At 45.2% G+C, this 18,201-nt stretch overlaps 1 protein-coding gene across 2 annotated transcripts; it reads left to right on the forward strand.

Annotated features, from left to right (window-relative positions):
• Positions 1-5,872: 5,872 nt before the first annotated feature.
• tmem259 (transmembrane protein 259) lies at positions 5,873-17,168 on the forward strand. Of its 2 annotated transcripts, none has more exons than XM_063467892.1 (12): positions 5,873-6,355; positions 8,945-9,282; positions 10,107-10,415; positions 11,638-11,812; positions 11,983-12,093; positions 12,175-12,297; positions 12,433-12,533; positions 12,624-12,681; positions 12,761-12,844; positions 14,464-14,596; positions 14,766-14,865; positions 14,943-17,168. In XM_063467892.1, exons 2-12 carry the CDS (start codon positions 9,064-9,066, stop codon positions 15,597-15,599), a joined length of 2,070 nt encoding a protein of 689 aa, XP_063323962.1. In that variant the 5' UTR covers positions 5,873-6,355; positions 8,945-9,063; the 3' UTR covers positions 15,600-17,168. The 2 variants fall into 2 exon arrangements, with proteins under 2 accessions (XP_063323962.1, XP_063323963.1); XM_063467893.1 differs by having other exon boundaries at positions 11,638-11,758.
• Positions 17,169-18,201: the final 1,033 nt, after the last annotated feature.

The raw sequence follows: 18,201 nt of genomic DNA on the forward strand, positions 1-18,201 counted from the left end.
CATGTCGGTAAATTCGGTATTTTAAAAAAAAAAGAAAAGGCATGTGCAGGTTGGCGATGTTCATGTCCCTTTAAGACGCTGTGCTACGTTACAGACTTGACGGGGTGGAGTCACATGACTCTACTACCTGTAACAAGACGAGACATGGGTGAACAAATGGAGGACGATTTAAATGTTGAAGCAGCAGCGACGGAGGTAGAGCTGGTGGAGGAGGAAGAGGAGACGCTTGTTAACAAAAAAAATGCATCATCAATCGTTTGGCAACATTTTGGATTCAACAAGGATGATATTGATCAAAAAATTGTTAAATGTAAACTCTGCAAAAAGACTGTTGCGTCAAGTCAAGGTAACACAACCAACCTCTTCCACCACCTGCAGCACAACCATGAGATTCAATTCGAATTCGATTTTCTGTGTTCAATTGACATTTGTGTTTGTGACATTATTTGTTTACAAGTTATAGTACCTCAAGGCCTTAGCAGAGATAGGCCTTTGTCCATGATGGCATTACATTTGCACAATCATTGTTTACTTTGTGAATAGCCAATGTGAAACATATTTATTATTAAACTATTTTGTTTACAAGGGATACACATTTTTTAGAGAGCATGGTTACATATTGTATCCTACACTTTTTATTTTGTTCAGTTAATAAATCTTAACCACTAAAAGTAGTTACTACTATTGTCTTCATTTATTTTCAGTGACATTTTACAGTCCTTTAAAGTGGTAATAATATAATTGCAATGAATAGGTCTAGGGGGAATAATATTATCAAAATAACTGGAGGAACTATGCTGCCTGCCACAGCCCCATCAAATGAAAAAAAACAACAAAAACGTTTGTTTTTTTGGCACTTGGGGTGGTTATCGTCCATTTATCGTTATCGAGGTTAACTGCTCAATTTATCGTGATATTGATTTTAGGCCATATCGCCCAGCCCTAGTGAAGCTAAACCAGGATCTACAAAGCAAAAATCTGGACAACATCCGAATTTGTTCGGCTCATTTGTTGTCAGGTAAGTGAATTATTGATAGCAGCAGCTCTTAACTAATTTTCTAGTGTGATGATGATAATATAATTCATATCAAGCTATTGACTTGTATTACAGATAAAAGGTCTGACCCTTATCAAAAGGATACTAGTAAACTGCCAGTATATTTCTATCAGTGTACTTGGAGAACAGAAGTATACTTGGGGAAATATACTTTTTTTATAGTTAAGCATACTTAATAAAATATACTCGAAGTATGCTACTTTTTGGTAAGGGATGATATCATACAGTTAAGGTTTGGTTGATTAAAGATGTTATTGCATTACTTACTTTGGCATTCACAACACATCTGTCGCTGATGACTTGATACTGCATCTCCCTCACCCATCCACACACCATCTGGTTATAAGCCTCCAAACTTTTATAAGATTTAAAGTCTTCCCCTGTGTATGGGCTCGGCGACAAAACCAGGTAGTTGACGATATCAGGATACGCAATAGACGGAAGCCTCTCCGGGTTGTCATTGATCCAAGACAAAGGAGTCAACTCGTATGGATCTGCTCTACCAATAAACCTTAACTTTTCCAAATATCGTGCCCTTTCCTGTGGACCAAGTGCTTCCCTGTATGCCTTTGCATCTATGACGCATTTTGAGGAGCTTTTCTGTAGTTTCAGACATCGATCCATTGCAGTGTTTACCTCCGAGTGCCTCCAATATGGCCGCGCATGCAGGTTACCGCCCAGAACGTGACATAGGTGAAAACCCTCATACTCAAACAAAAAAGCTGAAACTGATCTCAGAGGTCAGGAGTGCAGTCGCCCCCTGTTGGGCGTTAGAGAGAATACGTCGATCTGCATCCGTCTTTATTTACAGTGTGGGGGAAAGAAAAGAGACATGAAACTGCATCATCACTGATCAGAGTATCAATCAGTTATTGATGATTATTAGTTAAAGTGCTGAGCTGAAGCAGCTGGGCTTTTAAACATGTTTCAGCTCTTCTGAGGTAGATTGCTGATGGGGAATCGCGGGTGTTCAACCTCCAGCTTTGTATGTGGCAGCTGTTTCCTGTCACCACAGTGCAGCGTCATGGCCGGCCTGGAAAACCTGGAATTTTCTTAAAATCCAACAGCTGTTGGTTTTTAGAGAATTGCATGCAGTTACATTTGTGTCGGTGAATACCGGCATTGCCCCACCACATCATCATACGAGACATTAAGATCACACAGGTTAGGGCGCAGATGGTGGTTAAGTTGCCCAGGGAGGGGCCTCAGGGTTACAGGGGAATTACAGGTGGTGTCAGTCCTCCACCTATCAACAGCTTCATGAGGATTGAGCTGGCTGGAGACACCAAGGTCCGTGCTCAGGTAAGTCAGGTGACCTCATCTGTCTCACAGAGCTTCAAGGATCAACAGCAGAACCAATCACACATACAAACAATCTGCCTAATGTCCTGCACCTTCAGCTCATTATGCAGTTTCCATGGCAACAGTGATGTTGAGATAAGATCTAACACACAAACACACACATCACTCCCTCCTTTAGCAGTCCCTATAGTCGCTCATGCCTCCATCTCCTCCTGTCACACCGACCCTCTCCATGTCCTTCACTACATCCATGAACCTCTGAACTCTTCCTCTTCTCCCCCTCCCTGAAGCTCCATCTTCATCCTCCACCCTCCTTCCTCTGCACATGCATGCCTCTCTCAGTCTTTCTGACTCTGAGCCGTCCGTCTGATGGACTCATTTCTGATCCTGTTCATCACATCAGGTCTCACCGCCATCTTTAAACCTTCCCTTTCAGTCTTGCTACTATCCTTCCATCATGAATCACCCTGACACTAATCTCCACCTGCTCAACCCTGCTTGCACTTCCTCACCTCTCTGTGGATGGCTTAGGCGCCCCTGCTGGATGCAGACGTTCATCACAAATTTTGTCTCTGCAGGACCTCAGTTCAAAAACTCCGACTAGAATCAAACCAGGATGAACACACACACACACACACACACACACACACACACACACACACACACACACACACACACACACACACATCCCTCCCACTCATCTCGTCTCACTCTTCATTTCCTGGAGGCCATCCAGCAGCCAGGGTGTTACCAAGGCAACAGAGACTGGGAAAATGTGTGTGTGTGTGTCCTGATCAGGTTTTCTGCTGACATATGGCGCCCCCTTCAGTCTTACAGTGGAAACACAGCTTCTGTCCAGGGAGGAATCGATCAGTGATCAGTGATTCACTATGAGTTGAGTCTGATAAGAGCACATGTTGTGATGTCATTCAATTAAACTTCATTTACACACTGTCAGCTCACAGCAGACACCCTCTCTGTAAAGGACAAGGGGTGGAGTCAGAAACCATGAGGTCCACCTGCAGAAAGGTACAGAGAGAGGATGAGAGTCTACAGCAGCATAACTAGATCAGGTTTGCTGATCAGGACTGACTGTGATGAATCTGGAGACTGAAGCTTTCAGTTCCTGTGTCTTTTTGCCTCCTGGTAATCTCACCTGATTGTGAAGCTTCATCTGAATTAATATAATTCACTTCAATAATATACCTCAATTATCTGCACACTGCTGATTTGCATGCCTTTTCAATTTTAATTTCATTAGTTTTGTTCTTCTATTTGGTCGGGAATTGCACAGCAATAAGGATTTCACTTCATGTCGTACTGTGTATGATTGTGTATGTGAAAAATAAAATTTAAATTTGAATAAACTTTGATGTGAAAACTCAGAGTTTCTGACCTAGAATAAAGTTAAAAAAGAATTTTCGTTCTGACAGTTAAACACTCGCCCTGTTTCTGATCTCTGAGGATGATGATGAAAGATGACGAGAGTAATGAGTACCTCAGGTTTGAGGATTTCACATCTTCAGTCTATTTCAGGAAAAATTGATGAAACACTGGTCACATTATTAAGTATTATTAGTCCCTTATTTATTCAGGTAAAAAATCTCATTGAGATTAAAAATCTAATTTCCAAGAGAGACCTGGCATCAGTACACCTCGCTAGTACCAGGTTGGACTCTTATTTTCCTTCAGAGCTGCTTTAACTCTTTGTGGCTCAGATTCAAGAAGCTGCTGGAAATGTTCCTCACAGATTTTGGTCCATGTTGACATGACATCATCATCACACAGCTGTTACACCTATGATGGGAATTTCCACTTCATCACATCCCGAAAGTGCTCTATTGGACTGAGTTTGGTGACTATGGCAGTGCAGCTAACTCATCATCATGTTTAACAGACCGGTACGAGATGATGGAGTGTGGCCCTCACACCATCACCAGCAGCAGCCTGGGCACCAATGGATAGATCCACGCTTTCAAACTCTGAGCTATGTTGCTAGTTAAAGGTCCAGCTTCTGTATCTCACAGGGAGAGAAAGAAAGCTAACTTCACTCAGGGATGGAGAAAGATAGAAAAAAGAGACAGGACAGAAGAGGAGAGGAGAAAGAGAGGTTAGATTTAAAGAAAAGTACTGGTGTCCTCGTGTTTAATCACATATTGTTTTTGATGTGTTTTTATAAATTATGTATTTTCATTTTGTGAAACTTCCTGCAAAACAAACTAAGTATACTAATTTTGTGTTATTCAAATGTTGTCTGACAATTCTGGGGAGTTTTGTGTAGAATAAACAGGTTACTTTGCAGTATTGTGGTGAATTCACAGTAAAGCACTTTGCTGTGATGCACTTTGCTATGGTGCTGTGGTGGTCAGTGTTCAGCAGCGGAAATTAATTTACATTTAGGATGATGATGTTTAGATTCGTTCACTGAATTCAGTTGTTATACCAACTTTATACTGTCTGGTATAAAGACGACATTCAGTATATTGTTAATGTAGAAATCAGCCGAGACAGCTGCAAAACATCTGCTCACATCTGGTTGAATTCAGGTGTGTAAATCCACAAAGAGCAGCCGGTCAGCTGATCACAGCCTGTACATAACTTTACGGATTTGTTGTAAGCACTACTTTGTTGTACTTTGTCTGAAGGTGTGCTAAATTTCTTATTTATAGTTTTTGTCTGACCTGTCAGGGACTACAGATGAAAAGTAGCCTTCTGGCTAATTTTGGTATATTTGCATTGATATATGTTCATTAATACACACTGTCCCTTTTAAATCAATAAATGTAAAACAATTCAAACATTAAGAAAATCTGCTGGAGCTGTCAATAGAAATGATTGTGAGCGGAGTATTTTCCCCACACAGATCTTAGGGTTCCCCCACCTGCTCAATCAGCTGAACGATATAAATGCATATCGTATGAAGTATGAAGATGTTTTACTGTTCTGCTTGATGAAGCGACCTCCATCCTGATGGGCAGAGTTCACCTTGTCAAAGTGGGTGGGAACAACCCAACACCGTCAGTTAATGAACGGTTAAATCTGATTAGATTGTAATATGCGTGTTAAGTAATGATGATGTGTGACATCAGCTTCGTCACGTCTTCATCTCGTCCCTGTGAAACATTCACATTCACAGAAACGTGTGACAGGAGCTGAAGCTGTGTAATGTTTAAGTGTGAGGTTATCAGTCAGCTCAGCAAATATGAGCAACACAAACTGTGTCTGTGCAGTTTGCCACACATCAGGTCTGAGAATCCAGCTGCTGTATTTACACCCACTCAGGATCTCTGAGAGGACGAAAAGCTCCCATATGCTGTCAGAGGTCTTAATCAGACATTAGATCTGTTATATGAAGAACACGCCGTACTGGCAGCTCAGTGCTGGTTAGTCTACAGTGATTGGCTGATGCAGAACAGCTGTTCAGTGTGACGTCTCAGATCCACAGAGAACAGCAGGTCAGCTGATCACAACCTCACATCATTTAACTTACTTCTGTGATTCTTCCCCCACCTTCTCATCCGAGGCTCCTCCATCAGCTCAATCCCAGTTTTTGGACTCTGTAACCAGTGACGTATCAGCTGTTCACCGTCAATAAACGTGCAGAAGCTTCCGCCCAGCACGAGGCGCCTGCCAGGCAGCGCTCAGGGATATAAGAACCTGCAGCCGGGATTCATTACTTCCGGTATTAGGACGTGTATTTCCGGTCTGAGTGACGCGCTGACAGTAGTCAGACTCTTAGCCTCTGTTAGCTTGTGTTAGCCGCCGTTTAGCCACAGTTTCCGGGTTCTGAGCTCACCTCGCGCCCCGGCTCCGTGTACCCGGACCCTCCGTCCTTTCACCTGTCGGCTGGGACCGAGACGGCTCCCGGTTCTGTCCGATCCGGCTGCCTCCGGACTCCGCCTTTAGCCGCAGAGCTAACCCTGCTGCTAGCGCTGCTAACGGCTAACTGTGGCGTTCGTGGGTAAGCGAGAGAAACAACGAGGAGGCCGCGCACAGGTGAGTCAGCGTCACCTGCCGCTGGTGAGGGTGTCTATGGATTACACACACGGGGTGGCGGGGCGGGGGACATCTGCTTGAAGCAGCCACCGCACACCTGAGCCTGCCAATCAGGATCAGCTGATCAGAATACACACACACACACACACACACACACACACACACACACACACCACATTTCCGGGCTGACGATCAGCTGATCACATCACCTGTCCTGAGGTGCAGCAAGTTGAGCAGTGAGAAACTTTATTTATTTTCGTTAAACTTTATTCAGACAGGAAGTTAGTGAGGATCAGACTGAGCTCAGAGGCTCCTCCCACTCTCACAGGTAGCTGCACGTTCTTCAATGTCCAGGAGTCCCCTGCAATCATGAGCTGGCCACGTGGTGAACGCGCATGTCACAGCCTGAGACCCTCAGAGTCTTGTTATGGTGGTCCTATGGTGCCAATCCTGCTGTCTTCATGGCAAAAAGCACTAAACGCCACTTCCTGTTTCACCTGAGACCTCACAGACTGTAAATAAAGATGGAGAGCTGCATGCTCTCTGATGTCCAGGAGGGGGCGGCTGCTGAGGTTCCCGCACTAAGAACAGCCTCTCACACCTGTCATTGAGCGCGGCCTCAGGTGTGTGGCTCACAGGTGAGATTAATGGAGACATGAGTCAGCTGACCCGATGCTGATGGACCACATGTCTCAGATGTTCTTCCTGAGGTCATCAGTATTTACGTGTACCTGTTGGGGGGGGGGGGATAAGCTGGTCTCCTGGAGCTCACCTGAGCTCCAGGAGTTTCCTTCATGAAGGAATTTAAAAGTGTTCCCTCAGAAAACATCTAAACCTCTAAAAACAGCTCCCTTTACCACGGTAGTAAGAAATGCTGGTTGGACTCAATGTGAAGCTCGGATTTTGGATGCTGGGAGGGGAGAATATGAAATGAAGAAGCGATCCTGACGTGCACACTCAGGTGCAGTTCTGCTACTTCCTGTTTCCTACTTACCTGTCACTGCCATTTCACTGCTTGTGTTTTGAGGATGGGCTGATTCACTATTTACTATTGCTGTTACTAGGGATGAACATTTATAAGTAATGATATCACTTATTGATTGAAGGTGATATATACCAGTTTTTGTGTTGATAGGCCATGTAAAACCAGAGTGATGATAAACAATATATACGCGGTGTTTTTCCTCAATAGTTTTGTCATGTTTGCTGTCTAAGGACAGCGCTAGCAAGCACTCTCTGCTTATGACCAAAAAATTTAAAAAACCAAAACAAAAAACAGCCCATTCGTTTTGGTGGAAGAATGTACCATGTCAACCAATCAAAAAATGATATTTGCAACATGACATTTGGTTGTTTAGGAAGAGGGGGAAGTTTTAGGAGAGAGAGAGAGAGAGAGAGAGAGAGAGAGATTTGTAACGTTTAGCATGTTTGGAGTGTGTAGTTGGTGTGTAGTGTTGTGGATAGTTGTGTGTCAGAACAATGAGACGACTGCTGTCTCCAGGTAGAAACAGGAGTGGTACACCTGCTGCTGTCAGACCTGCAGGTATCACGCTGCTATTTTCCTATGACACAAGAACTGAAATCAGCTGATCATAGTGTGAGTACAAGAATCCGTAAGCGGAATCGATAGGTCCTGGAATTCTAAGGAATTGGACAACCTGGAACTGGTCCTTTTACAAGAACCTTTACAATTCTTATCCCTAGCGGTCATTAAATTGAGCCTGTCTGTTTCCTGCCTCACTCCCACTTGTCATCTGCTAGCTTAATCATAACAGTTAGGATGGGGGAAGAGCTAATCCTAACACTAACCTGTCGCAGGCAGGTAAATGTTTAATAAAATAGGAGCTTCTCTGAATTCATGAAACTCCTCCTAAAGATGGACTGACAGTCTCTGAGGTGCTTCTACGGGTTTACTACTGTCCACCTGCTGCTAGTGATGGGAGGAGTTGTGTCAGCTCGAGAAGGTGAGGCTGATGCTGCTGTTGATGCAGAGGAAAGTAATCTATAGTTTTTGGTATCAGTTCTCTTTGCTAGCCTTGCTCGGTACAGACTCTGCAGTGCTGAGAAAAAATAAAGTACTGCCGTGGGGAGGTGAGGGTTAAGTTCTTCAGCTCAGTCTTTCTCTGTACTAAAATCAGCCACTCTGCTGACAGCGCACTCAACACTGTGATTGGTCAGATGCTGACACCTCTGATGACTTCTGGTGTTAAGCAGGTTCAGGTCCTAAAGTGCAGAGATTAGATCATCAGTGTCTCTGTTTCTCTTTGCTGATTAAAAAAAATTACCTGCAGGTTATTGATCTCATGTCATCTGATTGGATGAAAGGTTGGATCGGTTGTTGGTGATGCCTGCTGGTCCCGTTGAACTCTGGGTAAAAAGTCTGCAAGTGAACTACAGAGATGACTTTATCTAAACAAGCCATGTTAATCAATACTCGTGTTTAGTGTAAAGTTATTGATCGGAATAAAGGTGACTGATTGTTTGCAGCTCTGAGCTGAGAACCTAAATCCCTTAATGATCTGTTTTCAGAAGTGGTTGAGGCTCTGCCCCCTGACTGCAGTCATCAGTGAGTTCATCTGTGTGTTCCAGGTGCGGCTCTCAGGTCTTGACCTTCGCTCTGAGGACGCAGTAGCAGCCATGTTGACCTAGAGTCGTCATTGGCGGTGGTGAGTTCTGAGCACGAGCAGAAACGACGGGCAATCGCAGCCATGTCGGAGAACCAGGCGAACAACAACAATGTCCCGCTTAACAACAACAACAACAACATGGGACCCAACCGCCTCCGCAATCCCAACCTGAACCAGAACCCCCTTATCAATGTCCGCGACCGCCTCTTCCATGCGCTCTTCTTCAAGATGGCCGTCACCTACGCACGCCTATTCCCTCCGTCCTTCAGGAGGGTCTTTGAGTTCTTCGTTCTGCTCAAGGTGGGGCACAGCTCACCTGTCAGCAGGATGTAATCACATTACTGATCAGTCAGACTGTTTCTGGATAGTGATCTCAGGAACACTTCACAGTATTGGTAATGGTCAGGTGTTTCAGGTGATCACAGATGTTTCAGGTGACTCCTCTCCACAAATAATTCAGTTAAACTTTATTTACATGCTTTTATTCTGCAACGTAAAGTCCGCAATATAGAAGAGGAAACCTAGACGATCAGATGAACCCGTCTGAGCAGCACGTGGTATAACAGCACAGTGGAGAGGAAGAACCTGTTAGGAGGAAGTTCTACCTACAACAGAGCCAGGCTCAGCAAGGGCAGTGGGCTGGGGGTGGCAGGAAGTGGAGAAGAAACCCTTAGAGTATTATGGGAAGTCTCCCAGCAGCCTGAGCCTTTAGTAGCGTGAATGAGGAAGGGGACAGGGTCCTGATACAAGCTGGTTCCTCTGTGGAGTCGGCGGTGTCCTTACAGAACGTTGTCTCAGACATTTGAGCATTCTCAGTGGGCAGGTTTATGTTGCGAATGATGTAGGTGAAGCTGTGAGGAGCCAGCAGAATTGCTTTACACAGAGACCAGAAACAATTGCTAACCCACAGAGGAAGGGTCTTTGGTAACTCTGCAGACAGGTGCCAGATGTTTACTTTCTTTGATCAGAGGACATTTATTGATTTTTATCTGTATATTTTATTGTTTTTATTTTATTGGTGACGTGTTTTATAAACTGTGGTTGCTGTGAGAAAAATGTGATGCAGAAATGAGATTACGGTGACACAACCAGCGCTCGCTGACATCTCTCTAACCCATCCTCAGGCACTCTTCGTCCTCTTCATCCTCGCCTACATCCACATTGCCTTCTCTCGCTCACCCATCAACTGTCTAGAGGTGGTAAGGGAGCGCTGGCCCCGTGACGGCATCCTGCGGGTTGAGATCCAGAGAAACTCGAGCCGGGCACCCATCTTCCTTCAGCACTACGACTCGGCGAGCCTCCATGATGAGCTGGATGCCGAGGAGGAAGGAGGGGGGCTGGCGATGGGCGGGCTCAGCCTGGCGATGCTGCCCGACGAAGAAGTGGAAGAGGAGGAGATGACTGTGGAGATGTTTGACAACAGCTCAGTGCAGGTGATCTCTCTCTCTCTCTCTCTCTCGCTCTCTCGCTCTCTCTCTCTCTCTCACATGCACACACGTTCTTCTGTAATAGTTGGATTTTTTTAGATGTGTTAGCTGTTGTTATTTGTTGTACTCTTTGTTTATTCTTTTTTGTATTTGAACTTTATATATTTTCAATACAGATTTTATAAATTTATAAAACTAATAAAAGCCCTAAAATTAACCTTAAATACTTGTTTTTTTCAAATTTTACTTAAATTTAGAAGAAAATGAACAGAAATGATGTCTTTGCCATCACTGGTGTTGGTGATTCTAGTGTTAAACCACAGCATCAGACAGCCAGCTCACCTGCACAGGTGTAAACAAGCTTGGCTTGGAGTAGGTGAGCTGAAAGGAAGTGACAGACCTTAACAGAGCGCTTCCTCTTTAGCATCAGGATTCTGAATCACGTTCACATCCTGGTCCTGCAGAGCTACAGCGAGTTCTAAATCCTCTGCTTATGTCACTTCTTGTTTTCTGTGTGTGTCTTCATAAAGTTTGAGAGTCGCACAGATTTTGGGTTTCCAGTAGAAACGGAAAGTAGTAATAAGAGGATGGCGGTAAAACACTTGTTGGCAGGTGTGCCCTCTGGTGGTGTGTAAGCTCAGAGTAGTCTGAGGACTTATCTGGGGACTTAACTACCCTGAACACCTGACTCAGGTGAACTTTAAACTGCTATTGGCTACTTCAGGCCTTGTGCACATGGGCCCCGAGTCGGGATCTTGCACTGATCCCGATCGCTGGAAGAAACGCACATTTCTGACCGTGCCAACATAGAGCCGCTTGGCGGGTGTTTGCAGACACGTCGGCATCATACCAATCATACTACAACCTCCAAATGACTCTTTCGTCCTGTCTTCCTCCCATCGCCGTGTTCTGTCGGAGGTCAGCAATCAAAGGGATGTTTTTGGTGGAACAAAATGTGTAAGGAAACGTGTATTCACCAACCAGTTTGCAAGTAGTTGCAAACTGGTTGGTGAATACACGTTTCCTTAGCAACAACAGGGTACCGGGAGCCTTTCGTATGGAACCCACAGTTGGGGGTCATGATGGTTTTAGCATTGCTCAGTGTCCCATTGAGTGGACTCCCTCAAGCCAGAGTAATGTGATGACCGCCAGTATTCATATTACTCTCTGGATACTCTCAGATTAAAAGCAGAAATGACCCTCAAAACCTTCTGCTGTCCTGCTGCAGTTTGAGTTGGACATCGAGCCCCGCCTGAAGCCATCTCTGGTTGGTGCAGGAGGAGGAGGAGCTTCAGGAGGAGGAGGCGCCAACGACAGCCAGGACGTCTCGTTCAGCCAGACCACTAAAGGTATGCAGCCGCTGCAGGACTCAGTGTCTGAGCTGGAGATGATGACCCGAGCAGGTAAACCGTTCTCCACCCCACCCCTGCCACCTCACCTCCTCTAACTCCACCTCCTTATGCAGTCCAGAAACACCCGCTGAGCTGTTTAATGTTTCACAATTTAAGCTTGTATGTATTTATTTTTGTGTTTTTTCTGATGTGGTTGTTTACTTTGTTGTTCATTGTCGCAGTGTGGCCTCAGGAGGAGTACATCGTGGAGTACTCGCTGGAGTATGGCTTCCTGCGCCTCTCTCAGAGCACCAGACAGAGACTCAACATCCCTGTCATGGTCGTCACACTTGGTCAGACTCTGAGCCGCCGTGTCACATGACCTCAGTGTTGGCCAACTTGCACTCCCTAACCGCGTCTGTGTCTGTTCGCAGATCCGATGAAGGACGAGTGTTTCGGAGATGGCTTCAGTCGCTTCCTGCTCGATGAGTTTTTGGGCTACGATGACATCCTGATGTCGAGCGTGAAAGCGCTCGCCGAGAATGAGGAGAACAAAGGTGGGGTGGGCGCTGTAAATGGAGGGTGGGGCAGGGCACTTTGGTGTGATGCTACATTCACTGATTGGCTTCAGAGAGCAGGTGTTTACTTCCAGTCATGTGACACAGCTCGGGTGTTTATGTGGTTCTCTGCAGGATTCCTGAGGAACGTGGTCTCCGGTGAGCATTACCGCTTTGTCAGCATGTGGATGGCCAGGACCTCCTACCTGGCCGCCTTTGTCATTATGGTCATATTTGTAAGTACAAATACAGTAAATGACCCACACTGATCATTCGGGTTCGTTCAGTCGCACGATGTCACGACTGAGTCTCGTGTTCTGTTTCAGACTCTGTCGGTGTCCATGCTGCTCAGATACTCTCACCACCAGATCTTCGTCTTCATTGGTCAGTTCCTCATACCATTCAGTGTTGACCTTTGACCCCGAGCCTCAGGTCTATTCTGACTCTCTCTCACCCCCTACAGTTGACCTCCTGCAGATGTTGGAGATGAACATGACCATTGCCTTCCCAGCAGCCCCTCTGCTCACCGTCATCCTGGCCCTCGTAGGTGAGTCCAGATCCCGTTCTGTTTGAGGATGCTTCTGAAGCTCTGTCACCTGGGTCCTGACGCGTGGCCGAGTTCTTTCCGTTATCTGGCTTCCCTTACCCTAACACTGGCAGTCAGGATAAGCGGTCGCGTGGGGCCTGTTATCAACCCAGGCCCACGTGCCCCTTCACATCAAAGGGTGGCAGCATCTGCCAAATCATAGAGGGGTATTTCATAGCTCATATGACTCCTCTACCAAAGAAAAGTGTTCCCCTTGCTCCAGAGATGTTATAAAAATCTTTAAAGCTTATAAAAATATATCAGTAAAATGCAACACTGTTGTGAAAATGATGTGATAAATTCCTCAGAAACATCTTAGGTTAATCTGGACACAAGCATTTTAATTCCAGTCAGTAGTTTTATGGCTGAGTAAATACTTTTTAGTTTACTTTTCACAGAATGCTCTGTCATATCAGGGAGTGAGCTTCTGGAATAGTCTTCCACTGTCAGTGAGGGAAAGTACAAGTCTACCGATCTTTAAGAGTCAGTTAAAAGGGCGGCTGAGGGACACACAAACATGTGATCATGTTTAATAATCATGCTTTATATTGGATGTGAAAAAGAGTTATAGTTGTTTCCCTTTTTGTAATACACTTAGTGTAATGGGTCAGTGCAATATCAGGACAGTCAGGGCATGTGCAATACTGGGGTTTGTGCAATATAATTGATGTTTCCGTTATTGTTATCTATATTGCCCTCTGTGTCCACTCTTCTTGTCATTGTTGGTTCTAGTATAATGTGATCACTGTTTTTGTCCTTGTCACATGACCTGTAAATAGTGTCTCTGTATGTTTTTACTAACTTGTGTTTAACACTAACCTGCCAGAGGGTCTGCAGATGGAAATTAGCCCAAGGCTATAATCTGGCATATTTACATTTGTTAAAATGTTCATTAATATGTATTGCCCCTCTTTCTAAATAAAACAAAATAAATAGAAAGCAGCAAGAGAATAAAAACTATGGTTTGATAGTAAAGATTAAAAATAACTGAATTTAAACAGGCTCAGGGCTACATAGAAATCTGATCTAAGGTGAGCAGGTACAGTGCAGGTTAGGGTTAGGGCCTGCGTGTCTGCTGTGATGCTGTTTACAGTCAGTCCAAAACGCTGCAGCTAGCTTGCTCGCTTTACAAAAGTGAGAGGTCACATGACTCCAGTGTTAGCAGCCTTACACTGGAGTCGTGTGACTGCATTTCTTTTTCCTTTTTTTTCTTTTTTTTAAAGCTTTTATTGAGCTTGTTTGTGTAGCTGCGTCTGTCAATCACAGATTGCTCAGGCCTGATTGTCAGTCGGCTGATCTCAGAGCAGCTCGTGACTCTGCTGTACCGACACTCTGTAGTGACCTCCAGGTGACCTGATGTTTTGTTTTGGGGTTTGTTTGTTTTTTTTGTTGTTGTTGTTTTTTGGGATCCTGTTTGTTCAGTTTAAATAAAGATTAAAGTCAAAGCGCTGAAGATTCCTGGCAATAAAAACAAGTGTCAAATTAAAAAATGTTTGTAAACAGACTGGATGGACGTTAGCCTTGGTTGGGGGGTGCGGCTTACATTTAAAGCTGACCTGTGATGTCACTTTCTGTCTCAGGCATGGAGGCCATCATGTCAGAGTTCTTCAATGACACAACAACGGCATTCTACATTATCCTCATCGTGTGGTTGGCAGATCAGTACGACGCCATCTGCTGCCACACAAACACCAGCAAACGCCACTGGCTCAGGTGAGGTCACTTCCTGTGTGTGAGGTCATTGTTACAGAATTAAGTTGAAGGGGTTCCTGGTCATTTGATCAATAACCAGATCAATCGGGCTTTAGCCATTTTTATTGTGAATGTCTCTTGTCAGCCTGCAGACCTTCAAGACTGATCATGTGATCTGTTCTCCCTGCAGGTTCTTCTACCTTTACCATTTCGCCTTCTACGCCTACCACTACCGCTTCAATGGCCAGTACAGCAGCCTCGCCCTCGTCACTTCCTGGCTCTTCATCCAGGTAAGTGTCGTCATCCTCATGCCTGTGCTAAGCCCCTCCCCTCAGACAGTAAATCTAACATTTTTGTCTTCTCGCAGCACTCCATGATCTACTTCTTTCATCACTACGAGCTTCCGGCCATCCTGCAGCAGATCCGGATCCAGGAGATGCTCCTGCAGAACCAGCAGGCTGGTCAGAACCAGACGGCTCTGCAGGATAACCTCAACAACAACATTGGCACTGCCGCCGCTGGAATGGGACCCGCCAATGCCCCACAACCAGGGCCGACCAGTGGAGCCGAGCCGGGGCCTCAGACAGATTCCCTTCCGTCCCCTGCGGAAGGTGGAGCCTCAGGAAGCGGGGAGGTGAGGGCGGAGCTGAACTGGGTCGCTCACACAGCTGCCATCCTCACTGAAGCCCTGACGTCGTCAGTGGATGCGGGAGCCAGCAGCGGTCAGGGGCCAGCTGAGATCAATGTGGTGGCCGAGTTCTGGATGGGAGGGGGAGCAGTAGGAGGAAGGTCCTTAGGAGGGAGCGGAGCCTTTGGAGGTCAAGATCCAAACTCTATTTCTGTAGAATTTAAACCTGCACCAGCTCCTCCAATCACAGAGCAGCATGAGGCGGGGCCCTCAGAGGATGCGGGGCCCTCACAGGCAGAGGGTGCCTTGGAGGAGGCAGGGCCCTCAGAAGAATGCCCCTCCCACACAGACTGTCCCCCCTCACAGAGCGCAGACTGCCGGCAGCGGCCATCCTGAGGCTGCTGACATCGCCTCACCTGTGAGACAGCTGATCGGCTCATTGATCGAATGAACAGGTTTTATTTGATTTTTAAACTCATTGATTAGCTTGAGGGTGGCGTCTCCCTGCAGGTCACATGAACAGAGGGCGGGGATGCGATAATTTATTCTGCTCTTTTCTTTTTTTCTTTTTTTTTTCTTTTTTTTTTTTTTCTTTGTGTTTTGGAGTATGGATGGTTTTTCTTCAGACGGTGTTGGAGGTTGGAGGTCCATCGCCATGGAAACCGAAAGCAACACCCTGAACGAATGAAGCTTGAAGCAAACTTTTTTTTTTTTAAACTTTTTTCCCCCCCCTCTAATCAATAAACCCGAGTGTCTCTTTCTCAAACATCAGCCTTTTCTTTGATTCTTCAAACGAAGCTGATCGATCAATTGGCTCATCAGAGCTCTGCTGTTACCGGAGGATTTTCAAAATAAAATGCATGGCGTTAACAGACGTTTTATTTATCTTGAAAACCCTTCTAACATGAACGTGTTGTTACGTGATGAGTTTATTCAGACTTCATGTAAAAACTGAATCTGTTTGTCTATAGAGGAAAAAGCTTCACAATATAAGCCCTGACAGCAGGAAGCTGCTGCCACATGGTACACACCAGGCCTGAGTGGTTTCACTTCATTGATCAAATAATTAACTGATTATCAATAATATTCAATAAAGAAAAATCAGGTTTCTGCTGCTGGCTGAAAGAATGAAGCCAAGCAGTTCTGGTGTGCCTGGGGGCGGAGCCAGTGAGCTACAGACAAGAAGTCTGATGCAACCTTTCAGTTATTGATCAGCTGATCAGTTATTGATTCTGACAGACTGAAGCACGAACTCAACTTAAGTTGCTTTTTTTTTCCTTTCTTTGCTTTTGTCTTGAGGGAAATAATTGAACAGGAAGTTTGGAGCACTGTGGCGCCAGACTGAACATTCAGGACTTCCTATTGGAATGGATGCCTTATCAGTAATCCTCAGACTGTCAGCAGCTGAGCGAGCTGATTGGTTGTGGAATATGACTGACTGTCACACTCACGCTCCGCCTCCTCCATCTGTTCATCTATGAAAATGGTGAATGATGTGGTGGGTTTGATGGCAGCGTGTTTTCTCTGACCGCTCCCATCAGACATCTGCCAAACACATTTTTAGGGGAATGGGACACGTGAGATGCTCTGAACCGATCAGGAAGCCTGATTTAAAAGCAGCATTTTGGTCAAAGTCCCTTCAACGGGACAGTGGCAAGTTTTTGAAAGTGAACACCTGTTTGCGTTCTTTGGATAAATGATGGTCTACAAATCTGAAGGAGGGGAAAGGAACTGATCCCTCCCATCAGGTGAACTTCATCAATTATTGATTGGATATCAGAAACAATTGATCTCTGAGTGTCTGTTTTTGTTGCTGTGAAGTAGACTGAGCCTGAGCGTGACTCTGGCTAAGGGGGTGGGGGGTTCTTCTTCGTGCCTCTCTGCTGAGGACTGTAGCCTCATTATTGATCATCAAACTGTATTTACCTGTCAGACCAGTAAAACCAGTAAAAGCAGTGGTCGCCACCCATTGTGTGAATGCCTCCCTTCTTTCACACCATCCACACACAGGGATTTTATTCTGAAATGACGTACACCAGTAGCAGGAAGTGAAATTTCTCATTACCTGTAAAATCTTTCAAGAAAAAAAGTCATTATACATGGATACTTTCAAAATAAAAGCCAACTTGCCAAGGTGCTGAATTGTTTTTGTCCAACAGGAAACTGGCCGAGCTGCCAGTGTCATGTTTCACCTCGACCACCTAGTGTTATTTTTGACAGCAGCTCGGTTTCAGGTGGTTTCCTGTTTTGATGACATCTGGTTGCAGCTTCAGTGGTTTTAGTTGGACCACAAACCCTGCAGGAAGTTACCAAGAGAAAAAACTGAGACATGCTTTTGGTTCTCTAGGTTTATCAACAGCAGCTGGCATTATTTGATCATAAAGTGCAGGTTGAATACATCATTGTTGCTTACTAAAATAAAGGGCCGTGCATTCGACATTTGTTCTGCCTCCGAGCTGGGCTGTTTTTTGGGGGGGGGTTTTGCGGTTGAAGCTAAACTTGATCTTCGGTTCAGTTCTTGAATTATTAGTGAATGGACTTTAATCTGAAGATGGGCTCCTCTTTAACGCTGTGAGTGCCACTCAGGACAGATGTTCTCAGGATTACCTCACAGGTGTTCCTCACATCTATATGTCGATAACATCTGCAGGTTAAAATGCCTTCTTGAAATAAAAGACTTTTTCTTAAAGCAAATGACCTGTTGTCTCCTCACACACAATTTGACGCCTCTGCGTTTAATTTTTTTTTCTATCTGTTGACGTTACAGAAACCCCCCCCCCCATGAATTTATGGTGAATAAGATGAGCGCCTTCCAAACCATAACAGCAGGTCTCACTGCAAACCCACTCCACCCTGCCTGCTCTTTCTTCTTCACCTCTCTGTGGATGGTTGACCACCATCCTCTCACATTCACATTTTCACCTACCTCCCTCCCTTGCACACACACATATTCTGTCATTCCTCTACTCTCCAGAGCATACCTCCAACTCTGCAGACT

This window comes from Pelmatolapia mariae, linkage group LG23, assembly GCF_036321145.2.
Source record: "Pelmatolapia mariae isolate MD_Pm_ZW linkage group LG23, Pm_UMD_F_2, whole genome shotgun sequence".
NCBI lineage: Eukaryota > Metazoa > Chordata > Actinopteri > Cichliformes > Cichlidae > Pelmatolapia > Pelmatolapia mariae.

Coding starts and splice junctions, on each gene's coding strand:
- tmem259 (XM_063467892.1), top strand. CDS start 9,064: ATGTCGGAGAACCAGGCGAACAACAACAATGTCCCGCTTAACAACAAC. Junction 10,416..11,637: donor TTGACAACAGCTCAGTGCAG/GTGATCTCTCTC, acceptor GTCCTGCTGCAG/TTTGAGTTGGACATCGAGCC. Junction 14,866..14,942: donor CTTCCTGGCTCTTCATCCAG/GTAAGTGTCGTC, acceptor GTCTTCTCGCAG/CACTCCATGATCTACTTCTT.